Below are 14,141 nucleotides of genomic sequence, written 5' to 3' on the forward strand. Positions count from 1 at the left end.
TCATCCTTTCTAGTGGGAGTTCTGACCCGAATGTTGGAGATCTAACCTCTCATTACGCGCGTGCAGGTACCGCGCCTGGTGGTGTTGTTGAACCCGTGCATGAAATTGTTGGGGATGATGATGATGCGGAGGCATCTGTTGATCCGTCTGCCCAGTTGGAGACGAGAAAGAAAGCACGGACCGATAGATCTGGGAGGAGAGAGGAGAAGCCTGAGGGTAAAGGTGCTGGTTCTTCTCGTAAGCGACCCTCTACTCATCCTTGTCTAGGTTATGTGGTAGTTTCTGATACGTTGTCTGGCTTAGGGGTTGGTGAAAAGAGTCAACAGTCGGATTCTGATGACAGTGCTACCTTATCGGAGCACATGAAGAAAAAAGCTCTCGATGATCACAAACGTCGCCTTGATGAGCAGGCTGCTGCTCATATCGGTGGCCTGAGATCTGCAAAAACGTATGGGGATCCAAACACATTGATTGTGATTGGAACTAACTATGTCATCTTAAATAAAATTTATCTATAAAAATTGTTGTTTTACCCGCATCAACATAATCTTAGGTAAAAACACATAAAACGTATTATAAACAAAAAGATCCAATATTAAGAGTTTAACAAAAATAGATACAAGAAATTATCTAACTTAATTTGCTATATTCCTTCGGGAATGTTTGGAATTATTGCATTAATTATTTAACGTGTCAGTCCGGTCTAAAATTAGGATGTGTTGAAACAATGGTTAACACAAGGATAACCAAGAGGGTCGTTTCACTTGTGGGGTTCAACCTCTTCTCTTACTCGTATCGGTGGCCTGAGATCTGCAAAACAGTAAACACCGTTAGTCTCGTTAAGAGGGGGGGAAGGGGGTTTTCCCTCTTAACCAGGCTCCGGCGTGAGAATAAGTACTGCTCTGAGAGGAATAAAACAGTGTGTGTATAGAGTGAGTAAAGAGAGTCCAGATCCCGAACCTGAATGATGAAGGGTCCTATTTATAGCCGGAGGGTGAAGAAGGAGGAAGCAGCTGTGCCAGCTGTAGGCGCGCGCCAGCTGTCCGACCAAGGGGAATATCCTCTTGGTCTGCTCTGTCGCAAAGGGTGTAGTGGTACACGTGGCGTCCTTGCATTCGCCTGTGCTGGGTACCTCGTACTGGTCACGTCAGCCCTGCTCCCTGGGTTGTCGCAGGCCTATGTGGCCTTCTGTTAATGGTGACACGTGTTGTCCTTTATGTCGGGCAAAGCATCTTTGATGCCAGCTGTGAACCGCCCAGATGTCTTCTGGAAGCTTCTAGAATGTTCTGGTGACATAGATGTCTTGTGTGCACAAAAGTGGTGTGGTCCCTGCCATGTAGGCAGGGAATTAGGACCATACCTCTTCAGGATGGTATTGTATAAACTCACAATTAAATTAGAATATATTAAAACATTAAAACTTTCGAAAAAAAACATATTATTCATGATCTATATTTAAATTTTTTTTTTTTGAATACATGATACTATTGATAATATTCTAGGTTCGCTTAGCCAAACAGATAAGGTACACTCGGCTATTGATGTTAGTCAAAACTACGTGCCGGAATGGTACAAATATGGAGGGCGGAGATGGATTAGTTACTTACATTGGAGGCTATGTGCAAAAGAAATCTGCAAATTCCTTCGGATGCATGTGTTTAATGTGACTCGGGTGTTGAATCGGCTCACCATGTGCTATCCGCCTGCTAGGTGGCTTTGGTGGTGTGGCAACATATCAGTAATTGGTGTAGTCTCCACCAAATTGTCGCCTATTCGGTAAGGGATCTTTTAGAGCTTCATAACTTCTTTAGTTTGGGGATTGTGAGCAAGAAGTATTTTGCGAGGATAGTTATCATAGTTGTTTTGGTCAAAAATTACCTAAACAATTTAGTGATCAAATTTGTTAAGTGAGGTAGTGTGCTAGTCTTTGATTTAAAAGTCAAAACTGTTACAAATGTTAGTGTTGATTCAATAAATGAAAATGCTAAATGTTTGTGCCAAAAATGGTTTAAATTGCTAAAAATATTGCTTAGAATATCAAGAAATGGCTCAGAATATTAGACAATAAAGAACACATGGTATTACAAGGAAAGCTCTTGATAAATTGAGATCGCAGGTGCAAAACCTCGGGAGACAACTATAAAACGCATCTACCACAGTCAATATTATTAAATGAACAAATGAAGTACAACTCAAGAACAAGGCTGACCGATTGTATAACAAATTCTAGTGTAAGTGCTTGTTAATCGTAAGTGAGCTGTAAAAGAGAACAACTAAGTGTGCGAGTATGTGTGAGCAATGTGTTAGTGTGTAACCTACAATTCGATCAGCTTGCTTCAGTGATAACAAAACAACTAACTATTGGGAAAACTTTGAATAGTCCCCAGGTGAACGTTGGGGACCCGTTCCACAAGGCCAACGGTCATTTCCTCAACAGAAAAGACAAGTCTTGGGCTTGACTTGGTCATCTCTTTTCACCCTTGCGCAAGTTAAATGACCCCGTGCAAATATAGGTTCAGTTGATCAAACCTATTAAATTTCCCGGGTGGTTAATCTTTGTCCGGAATATTGGTCGAAATATTCAGCCACAACAATAGTGTGTTGGAGATTATGGAAAGCGATAAATTATTAAACATTCTCTAACAAGGAGATAAAGGTTGAGGAGATCACTGAAGATGTGAAGTCTCTTATTTCTTTGGCAGCAGATCTAAAAAAGTAGATATTCAATGGTCTAGCTGGTGCAAGTTTGATTTTTCTTAATTTGTGATGTGATTTTGTCTTTGTTTGGGTGTTCGTGTTGGTTGTTTGTGTAATAAAAGTTGAACTTTAGAAAAAAAAAAAAAAAGAACTTATTGTAAGTTTACAAACGTCTTGATTCTATCATTTTTCTTGAAAAAAATATCAACATGACAAAATGAAATCTACCAAATCCTCCAATGATTTTTGTGAAGAACCATCATCTCCAACTGCTTCTTTAACCATTTCCTTCATATCATTTACTCTAACTCTCATTTCCACTCCTTCCTCATCCACCATAACTCTTCTAATCATCCTTTCAACCTCCCCTCTCTCCACCCACTCTAACTCGAGCCCGATCTTCCACACGTAACTCACATATCGCGCATTAACCATTTGGTCGACAATAAACGGTTGACATATCATCACAACACCCGATGAAATACTCTCCAAACATGAGTTCCATCCACAATGACTCCAAAATCCACCCACCGCAAAATGGGCTAACACCTCCTTCTGGGGAGCCCATTTCACGATAAAGCCTCGTTCTCTCGTTTCCTCTATGAACCCCTCAGGCAATAACTCGAGCCACTCTGATCCACTAACTGAACCGGGTCTAACCACCCATAGGAACCGTTGGTTACTTTTAGCTAGACCCCATGCCATCTCGATCAGCATTTTCGTCTCCATTGTGGCTAAGCTTCCAAAGCTTATGTAGACCACCGATTTGGGAGGTTGTTTATCGAGCCAGGTGATGCAACTGGTGTCTTCCTGGCAAGAACCGCTAGACAGGTTTGGTGCAAGTTTGTGTAATGGCCCGACCGCAAAAACGGGAACCTGTAACATGTTGTGGACTTGAGTTAAGGATTCGTGTTCAAGAAATTTAATGGTGTTGCAGATAAGTGCGGAGGGGTGTGCTTGTTGGCTATAGTTGGCAACATTTTGTTTCCAATCTTCAATGGGCGTTTTAGAAAATGGAAGGTCTTTGTACCTAAGGAGATTCTGATTTGGCACAACCTCCTGCATCACAAAATCTTATAATAAAATGGAATAGCATTAGTTCATATCCTGTAACATAAAAGATGTTCGATTGACAAGATATATCCAGAGGTGGCTCTAAGAATTCATATACTCTGTTCGAGCTTGAAACAATGTCCCCTTCCGTTATGTTTTGTTATTATTTAAAGAAAATCAAATTAGTATTGGGTTCAATAAACCTAATTTCAAGTGGGCTAAATTTTTAACCATAAAAAATGATTTGTAAATGGGTCTATATTGGAAGTGGTATGTGTTTACTATTTACAAAAATAACATATACGTATCGATTTTTTTTTAAATCGCATGTCCCTCGAAATCGTGGGCCTTGTGCGGAGGTCCTCCCCGCACACTATCAAAGCCTCCCATGCTTGAGTCTCAGCTTCACATATCGTACTTGACTAGGTTTACTGATAGTTACTACGAGTCCATTCTATATAAACGTAACTGTTTTTATTTTATTAAGTAATAAATATTATTTAACAAAAGGCTAGCTAAGTAATATATGTTTCTTATGTATAAAAAAGTATAATAATAAAAATATATAAATATTTATATGTATGTAAACAAAACAAATAAATATTTAATAAATAATAACGAGTCGAATCCGAGCTGTCCTCTACGCTGAAAATTATTTGCAAATCGAATTTGTGTTCTAAATTAATATAGATCTCATCTCAAAACCAGTTGAACTCCAGCCCAAGAGCATATGCAATGCAAAACCCCAAACACCCTTACAAACTTGTCTAGTCTTAACATGTCAACAACACCATACTCGCATACTTTTCCAAGCAATCAAGGGAAAATTATGAGATTGCTGGTTGACCAAGAGGGTTTTTAATTTTGTCACTCTCCTGCGTCCTTGGAAGGACCACTGAGCATGTGAAGAGTCCGCATGTTATGTTGATGTGTCTATGTCCCTAGAAGCTGACACGTGTCCCACATGTTTATGGGAAGAGTCGCTGACTCTTCCGAAGCGTCAGTGACTCTTCCGAAACGTCAGTGGACTCTTCCGAAGGAGCGTGATCCATGGACTCTTCAACATGGTACGCCGACTCATCCCATGCTCAGTGGTCCTTCTAATGACGCAGGAGAGTGACAAAATTGAAAACACTCTTGGTCAACCAACATTTTCGTAATTTTCCCAGCAATCAATTTGTCTCACAAACGTGTTTTTCACATTACCATCAATTTTTTAACTATAGAATAGATAGCAAGTTAATAATCTAAATAATTAAAATATAAATATAAACAGCATATACAACAAAAATGAAGTATTTTTGTTAATACATTCAAAAGATTAAATTGTTGAACTTTCTCTTTCATTCATATATCAAATTGACGTGGCAAGTTTGTCTCCATATACCTTTTCCATTCACAAAACACAAACAAGAAACTAATCTTCAACCACTGATTATTTTGTTTTAAAAAGTTAATTAATCATTGATGCACAGTACAACCCACAAAGCAATCTCATGTTTGGTTTGGTTGGATAAACCAAAGTGGTTGTAACGTAAAGATTTTTACTTTTGTTGGGATAAGGCTTTACCTTCTTCCAGAAATCTGCCATGTTGACGGACCTGTTGACGGAGAAGCAAAGCTGGAATGAACGCTGCACTGGTAGTACGAAACATGATGCGGGGGAGATTCAAATCATCGGCAACAACTCCAGCAAAATACATAATATTATCATAGATAACAACGATTGATTTATTTCCTTCATTGACCAACCGAGTCAAGTGTTCCTTAAATGACCCTTTACAGTTGTTGTTAAGCGTGTTTATGAACTTAGCGAAGCCACCGGTCCCTTCAACGGCCGATAAGTTGTCCGAAAGTGGGAGGAAGGTGAAGTCGGAAGGATGGTTAGAAGGGTTGGGTGGGTTTAAGTTGGAGTGAGCAATGGCTATAGGGAAGCCGTTGGCATGAAGGGTTGTGGCTAGCTGGAGAGTGGGTGTCATGTGGCCGTGAAACGGGGATGATGTTAGCACCACCAACGGCTGCGGTCTTCTGCCGTCGTGTTCTTCCATCTCTCTCTTGAGCATTACTTTTCTAGAGTTTTCTCTTTCGAACGTCTAAGTGGAGGAGTGAGGAAAGACACAGAGAGCGAAAGAACCAAGGAGATAAAAAGAGTTAAGTGCCATTTTCGTCCATCTAGTTTGTTTAGTTCAGGTCAAATTTTAAATTTGTATCCTTCTGACATTTTTAAAACATTTCAGTTCCGTCCAAAAAAACATGAGTTAATTATCATTTTTGTCCCTGTGATTTGTCCAATTATTCTATTCAACCTTAGCTTTTTGGATGGAATTGACATTTTCAATAATGTCAAGTACGGAAATAATAAAAATTTGAAATTTGATCTGAACTGGCATGATTGAACAAACTACAGAAACGAAAATGAGAGTTAACTCGAGATAAAAAGTATGGGATTCATTATATACATTGTATATGGAATAATTTCATCAAACATATGTACATGGTAAACATATCCACCACAATATTAATATTGTATAATTGTGTTCCATTTTTTAAAAATATATATACAATTGTGTTTCATAAAATTTAAATTTCAAAATCCGTGAGTATTCACAGGTGATAACCTATTACTATGTTATATTTTTAAAAAGTATAAATTTTTAATAGGTAATAAAATAAAACTACCCGGGAAGTTGGATGATCCGAATCAAAAGGTCCGATCCATATTCATTCAGATCCGTGTCCATCCATACTCATGATGGTTGGAAGTCAGATGGCCCGGGCCGGATGCCGGATGGCCCTGCCCGCAAACTGGAAGGCCCTGCCCGTAAGCCGGCTTCGAGGTTTAATGGTTCGTCCAGTGGTAAGTCTTTTGTGGACATTCTTCTGAATAAGTCCAGTCCGTGTCTTGATGAAGATGTTGTGGAGGTTGATCCATCGGTCTTCACCCTCACGGAGAAGTTTGGGAGGTCGTTAGTGGGGAGGACGGTGGATTTTTCGGCTCTCAGGTCTATCAATGTGTTCCTCCGGGAAGCTGGGTTTAAGGATATTGTGATTCAGTACTTCGGCGGGTTGACGGTCCTTCTCTCGTTTTCGGATGATATGGTGGCTAAGAGTTTTGCAGAGGACAATGGTACCTGGTCTCGTTGGTTCACGTCTATTGACCCTTGGGCGGGCCAGTCCTTGCCGTTTGAACGATTAGCTTGGATAAATATTTTTGGTGTACCTCCACATCTTTTATCGCCTGGCGTTTTTGATCAGATAGGGGGTAAGTATGGGAAAGTTGTGCATGGGTCTAAGTTTCATGAAGATGATGGGGACCTAACCTTCGACTGCCTTGGAGTGTTGACGGACAGTGGGAATGTGATTTCGGGGGAGTTGAAACTGCGGTGGCAGGACAAATATTTCAGGGTCTGGGTCATCGAGGAACCTAGTGCTTGGGTTCCGGATTGCTTGGGCAATATCGATGACGTGGACGACGTTTCATCGGAATTTGAAGTCGGAAGTCGGGATGAGTCTCAGTCGCCGGAAGAGCAACCCTCAGGTAAGGGAGATGAAGAGGTGGAGGAGCATCAAGTTTTTCCTGATGCCTTGCATGAGGACCAGGTTGTGACGGCGCATGGGTCGATAGGGGAAGTTCCCATGCATGGGGGAAATGGCAATAATTATGATAATACGGCTGGTGTGGCTTTCGATGTCCAAAGGAATATTCCCCCTCCTTCTGTTCCTTCTAGGCCTTCTTTTAATGATAACTGGGCCAATCTTGTGGGCCATCCGTCTGCTAGGCCCAGAAAAAGGATGAGGAATGAGACTTCTAATTATGTTTAGGATTTTGTGGACGGTTCGGTTGGGCCCAATGGGAACGTTAGTAGCCCAACTTTAGATAAAGGGGTTTTTAACTTAAATAGTCCTCCTGAAGGCTCGACTGATAATCAGCAAGTTCAAGGAAGGAATAATGGGGATAGAGATGTCAATCTGGTGGATTCTTACTTCAGCGCCGAACCACAAGAAAATTTGATTGATAAGGAAATTAACAACACAGTGGAGTTCGGGCATTTGGTGGGCGCTGATCTGGTAGGTTATGAGGGTAGGGTGGAGCAAGTTATTAGGGAAGAGAAAGGTATTAATGGAGTCTGCCGATGAATTTCCTTTCGATTAACATTAGGGGGATTGGTGTGGATAGAAAAGCTTCGTGGATTAAGGATATTCGAGTCAAAGAAAAGGTTTCGTTTGTGGCGTTCCATAAAACAAATAAGGTGGATATCCCGGAGGTTGATATCGATCGCTATTGGGGTCGGTCAGGTTGGGCGAAAGAGGCTGTGAACCCTATCGGTAGGTCTGGCGATCTTCTTTGTGTCTAGGATCCAGGTTTGTTTTGCCTCTCCTCGGTGGTCAAAGACCCGAATTTTCTTTTGTTGGTTGGGAGGGTTAAAGGGTGTCCGATGGAAGTGTTTATCCTGAATATATACGCTCCCTAAAAAACGATTGAGAAACGGGCTCTGTGGCAACGGTTATTGGTGGGGAAAGAGGGCAGGAATGGGGTGTGGGTCCTGCTTGGGGATTTTAATGCCGTTCGTTGTGCGGGGGAACGAAAAAATTCTAGGTTTAAAGCCCGGTGCGCGAGGGATTTTAACCAATTTATTCACGATGCGGACTTGTGTGACTTTGATCTTAAAGGTAGCAGGTTTACTTTTATGGTTGAAAGTGAGACCGGGAGGAAGTTTAGTAAGATTGACCGTTTTTTAGTTTGTAAAAACTTTCAAAACTTATGGCCGGAGGCGTTTGTTAGAGCTCTTCCACGTGCTCATTCTGATCACAACCCTCTTCTTTTAGTTATCAAGGATTTGAATTTTGGGGCGAAACCCTTCCGCTTCTTCAGTTCCTGGCTTGAGAGGCCGGATTTTGCCAGTGTTGTTGAATCGGCTCTCGTGAATTTTTCTGCTGAGGGTCCTCCGGACCTGATTTTATCTCTTAAGCTTCGGTTTCTTCGGTCAAAAATCAAGGAATGGAGAGATGGCCTTAGACAGAGGGAAGGAGAGGAGGAGGAAGAGGCGAAAATGGAGCTAGAAAAGTTAGACGAGGAAATGGAACTAAGGGATCTTTCGGAGGAAGAAGAATGGGTTCGTCTTGAATGTAAAAAAAATTGCTTGAGGTTGAAAGTTTTAAGGCTAAGGATATGAGACAGAGGTCTAGGGTTAGGTGGGCTTCGGACGGGGATGATAATACAAAGTTTTTTCATGGGCTTGTCAATAAACGGAAGGCGTCCAATGCGATTCCTGGCTTGCTCGATAATGACGTGTGGGTATCAAAGCCGAGGTTGGTCAAAAAGCTGGTTTTTAACTTTTTCAGGAAAAAATTTAAAGAAGACCAGCCGGTTCGGCCGGAGCTTGTGTGCTCTTTCGATAATATTCTGTCAGCCGAGGACGCCAACTATCTGACGTCAGATTTTTCGATCGAGGAAATAAAGAAGGCGTGTTTCGATTGTGGTAGCGAGCGGGCGCTGGGACCGGACGGTTTCAATATGAAGTTTTTTAAAAGGTTCTGGGCCTTATTTGAAGAGGATTTCAGCAACATTTTCAAACATTTTTTCGGGACAGGTTCTTTTTCTCGTGGTGTCTCGTCCTCGTTCATTGTGCTCATCCCTAAAATGAAAGACCCGGGTGACCTAGGTGACTTTCGACCCATCAATCTGGTGGGTATCATTAATAAAACGGTTCGAAAGTGTTGGCGAATAGGCTGAAAATGGTTATCGGATTGGTCATTTCAGAAACCCAGTAAGCTTTCCTAAAAGATAGGCTTATTTTGGATGGCCCTCTAATTCTCAACGAAGTTTTAGCCTGGGCTAGGAAGAACGGTACTGAAATGTTCCTTTTAAAAATTGACTTTGCCAAGGCTTATGATAACGTCAATTGGCATTTTCTTTCATCGATTATGTAACAACTCGGGTTCCCCCCCTAAATGGTGTCTTTGGATTCATGGTATCCTTTCCTCGGCTCGGTCCTCGGTTCTTGTTAATGGATCGCGACCTTCGAGTTTTCGTGTGGTAAAGGGATGCGTCAAGGTGATCCGATCTCGCCTTTTCTGTTCCTCTTAGTTATGGAGGCCTTCTCTAGCATGGTTAAAAAAGCTTGCGGGGTTGGGGCGTTCAGGGGCGTGTCTCTTCCGAAGGAGGGGCCGGTTTTATCTCATCTCCTCTACGCCAATGACTGTGTGTTGATTGGAGAATGGGCCAGGAATAATATTAAAAAAGTAGCTTTGTTGTTAAGGTGTTTTCACATTTGCTCGGGGCTAAGGATTACCATGAAAAAATCTAGCCTATTTGGTGTGGGGGTGGCCCACTCCGATGTCGAAGAAATGGCGGAGCTTCTTAATTGTTCGGTTGGGTCTTTGCCTTTTTCACATTTGGGAATTTTGGTGGGTGCAAAGATGAGTAGAGTCGCTAATTGGAATTTTATTTTTGACATATTTTAATCTCGTCTAGCTTCATGGAAGGCTTTGTTGTTATCTATTGGCGTCCGTGTCACTCTCATTAAATCGGTGCTTGAAAGTATGCCTAACTACTATTTTTCTCTTTTCAAAGCGCCGGTGTCGGTTATAAATAAATTGCAGGGCATTATTAAGAGATTTCTTTGGGGTGGGGGGAGCTCGGGGAACAAGCTTCACTGGGTTGCTTGGGCTCGGACCTCGGCTCCGATTGATAGATATCGGTGGTATTGGCCTTTCAAACCTCAGGGACAACAATATTGCCTTGCTCAGTAAATGGGTCTGGCGTTACCGCAATGAAAGCAATTCCCTGTGGAGAAAGGTAGTGGATTCGATCCATTGTTCTAATCGGAGCTGGTCTTCGATCCCGTTGAAAAATCATATTGGAGGAGTGTGGAAAGGTATTGTTTCTAATGTTACAAAAACCAAAGTGGAAGGTGTTTCGCTGCTTCAAAATTTTAAAGGTCTGGCTGGCAATGGTAGTCGGATTAGATTCTGGCTCGAACCTTGGGTTTGCAACGTGCCTCTCAGGTGCCGGTTTCCGCTGTTGTTTCGGTTAGAGTCGGTAAAAAACTGCCGAGTTTTCTCTCGTTACAACAGTGTTCTGCAGGCCTTTTCGGGTAATTGGGGGTGGTCTAGAAGTCCGGTTTCGACTGAAGAATGGCTCGAATGGAACGAGTTTATCAATTTAATGGATTCGATCAAGCTTTCAGATGCGGAGGATAGATGGGAATGGGTCGGCGGCTCGGATAAAGATTTTTCTGTGGGAGCGGTTAAATGTTTTCTTTGTAGTGGCACAGACTTCAGCAACAACTATGTTTTCAAGTGGTCGAAGTGGGTTCCTAAGAAAGTCAACATTCTGGCCTGGCGTGCGCAAATGGGCTGGATAACAACCTTAGACGCTCTTTCCAAACGGAATTGTTATTACGGCGATAATACTTGTGTTATGTGCGGTGATGGTAACGAGACTGCATAACACCTGTTGTGCTCTTGTGCGGTTGCTATGGAGGTTTGGTTTCTCATAAGTCGTTGGCTTAAAATTAGTCTGATCTTTGCCTTTTCTCTTACCGATATGCTTGAAATTCATGAATTTTCCGGTTTGGGGTCTAAGGCGAAGGACATTCTTAAAGGTATCATCATGGTTGGTTGGTGGTGTATTTGGAAAGCGAGGAACGAAACTAGATTTTCCAACAAGCTCTTTTCGGCCAATAGAATTGTTGAAGATATTAAGTCCCTAGGCTTCTTATGGTATAGTCATAGGTCCAATTGTAAAAACGTCTCTTGGGCGAATTGGGTATCTTTTTCTTTGATGTAGTTGGTTTTGTTTTTCATGGTTTGGCTGCCCTTGCGTTCGGGGGTTGGCCTTTGTGAATAATAGTTAAATTTCAAAAAAAAAAAAAAAATGGCTGATGTAGATCTTCCCCTTCCTACATGCCGTAATGGGGGGAGGCCACTATGTGGAAGAAAAATACATCACCTGAGAAGATGGTGGGGCCGGCTGATTAATAAAAAAGTATTATTTTTTTGTTTTCTTTCCGACAGCGGGTCACATTTCATAAGTTTTCGTTTACCTTCCCACATGGTGATAAGTAGAAAATATTAAAATAATTCCAACGTGAACATTGTCTAAGAAAAACATATTATTTCAACAAGCCTTCTTAACCACCAAGGCACCACCAATGCCACCATAATGCGTTAAGTGTTGATGAATCTCCTTCCTCGCTACTAAAACGGCTAAAAAGAAGAAGGGCAAAGCGGTTGCAGAAACAACGATTAAACGTGTGAAATGGACCATATCTCAACTACTTGCAAAGGCTTTTATACATGTATCTAAAGATCCAGCTGTAGAGAACAACCTTGATTCGACTGCTTTCTAGACACGTAAGGAGGTATTGTTGTTAGAATATTCGACTAGATTGGAAGGGCTCAAATCATGGAGCAACAGCAAGGCACATTTTTAGGGATTGTATAGGCTGTCTAAAATCTTCTCTCTGTCAATCAATTTATTAAGTTTCCCTGTATAGGTCCCTAACTTCTCTACATATTGTATGTCAGTATCTCTTTGTATTATCAAGCAATAACATAATAAAAATCTTCTGATTACCAGTTGAATATGGTATCAGAGCACGTGCGGTCCTAAGAATTTCGAGCATCCTCAACAAAGATGGGTGACAATGAAGCTGTGGTCAGTCAAATACCCGATGAGCTAACTATGCAGATTGCTGCCCTTCTGAGAAATGGTCTCGGAACACAGCAACAAACCGCTAACCCTGAGAATTTATCCCTGGGGATTAAACTCGGTGGTGATAACTATGCCCTATGGGTAACCCTGATGAAGAAAGAAATCGGAGGAAGGGGAAGAGGTTCTCATGTTAAAGGGGAGCCGACACCTCCGTCAAAAACCGACAAAGCATATGCAAAGTGGGAACAAGATGATCAATGTGTTTTCACTTGGATTATCCAGAACCTTGAATCCAATCTGGTGAATAATGTTTCACAATATCCCACTGCCAAAGCCCTCTGGGATGCGTTGGCCACCACATATGGCTCTGGGACAGATTCATTACAGGTCTTTGACCTTCATAAAAGGGCGAATTCATTAAGGCAAGGGTCCGACACACTGGAAGACTTGTGGAACAAACTGCAGAACATCTGGATGTCTATAGATAGGCGTGATCCGAACCCTATGAAGGACCCAGAAGATATTCAGATCTACAATAGAAAGACTCAAGAACAAAGACTCTATCAATTGCTAACAGCAGTTGATGACAAGATGGAACCACTCAAGAGAGATATCTTGAAGAAGGATCCACTTCCTTCGGTAGAAACCGCTTACGCAACTATACGAAGGGAAGTGGCCAGGCTTAATATACTAAAATCGGATCCTTCCAATAGTGACTCGACTGAAATTGGAATGGGTTTGGCTGCCAAAGATTCCGCACAGAAGTTTAAATTCCGATCTAAGGAGAAAGAAGATAAATCCAAGTTGTATTGCACTCACTGCAAGATGAAGAAACATACTAAAGAGACATGTTTTAGATTGGTTGGCTATCCAGAATGGTGGGAAGATGGTCATAAGGAAAAAAAAACAATCAGCGTTCTAGATCTGATGTCAAGGGGGCTCCAGCTGCAAATGGTGGTGAAGATTCGCCTGAAAAAGGGCAAGGACGCAACACTGGATTTGGTGGAATGGCAGCAAAACCCGGTGAAAAACTTGGAGGTAAAGGGTTTGAGAATTACATCTCAAACCTCTCTCTTAGTAATTTTAACTTTTTCCCCCAGACACTTTTTTCTTTGACAGGCTTAACCAAGGTGGTTTTAATGAAACCTTTGATACGCCTAAAGCCTGCCATGTTCACCCCGGCTCCCAATCTAGGAAATTAGAAAACTGGATCTTTGATTGCGGGACTACGGACACAATATCCTATGATCCCAAAGACTTTGGAGACATGTCATCTCCAAATAAGTCCCATATTGAGACTGCTAGTGGAGAAATTGTTGAAGTCAAAGGGGGAGGGTCAATTTCTTTTTCGGAAAAAAGAAAATTAAAAATTGCTTATACATTCCTTCACTATCCTCAATGTTATTATCTGTTAGTCAAGTGACAAAACAACTCAACTGTGTGGTACTTATGTATCCAACCTTTTGCATTTGACAGGACATTCGTACGAAGGAGATCATTGGGCGTGGTACTGAACAACGAGGTCTTTATTATGTTGATGAAGTAGTTCATCAGGGACATGCCATGCTTTCTCACGGAACAACCGAAAGGCAACTTTGGTTATGGCACCGGCGACTTGGTCACTGATGTATTGCAAAATACATCCTTTATTCGTGTATAGTTTGTGCGATTTATCATTATTTATAGCTTAGTTTTATTTAGAATTACGTTCTATTGATTAGTTTTGCGTTTT

At 41.6% G+C, this 14,141-nt stretch overlaps 1 protein-coding gene across 1 annotated transcript; it reads right to left on the reverse strand.

Annotated features, from left to right (window-relative positions):
- Nucleotides 1-2,830: 2,830 nt before the first annotated feature.
- On the reverse strand, nucleotides 2,831-6,306 carry LOC110873899 (UDP-glycosyltransferase 76H1). The gene is made up of 2 exons (XM_022122924.2): nucleotides 5,321-6,306; nucleotides 2,831-3,770 (listed from the first exon to the last, which is right to left on the reverse strand). Exons 1-2 carry the CDS (start codon nucleotides 5,811-5,813, stop codon nucleotides 2,902-2,904), a joined length of 1,362 nt encoding a protein of 453 aa, XP_021978616.1. The 5' UTR covers nucleotides 5,814-6,306; the 3' UTR covers nucleotides 2,831-2,901.
- Nucleotides 6,307-14,141: the final 7,835 nt, after the last annotated feature.

This window comes from Helianthus annuus, chromosome 8 (assembly GCF_002127325.2).
Source record: "Helianthus annuus cultivar XRQ/B chromosome 8, HanXRQr2.0-SUNRISE, whole genome shotgun sequence".
NCBI classification, from domain to species: Eukaryota; Viridiplantae; Streptophyta; class Magnoliopsida; order Asterales; family Asteraceae; genus Helianthus; species Helianthus annuus.

Excerpts from the sequence above, each read along its gene's own strand:
- LOC110873899 (XM_022122924.2), bottom strand. The coding sequence starts at position 5,813 with ATGCTCAAGAGAGAGATGGAAGAACACGACGGCAGAAGACCGCAGCCG. Across the intron at positions 3,771-5,320 it reads TGGCAGATTTCTGGAAGAAG|ATTTTGTGATGCAGGAGGTT; the intron begins GTAAAGCCTTAT and ends TTTTATTATAAG.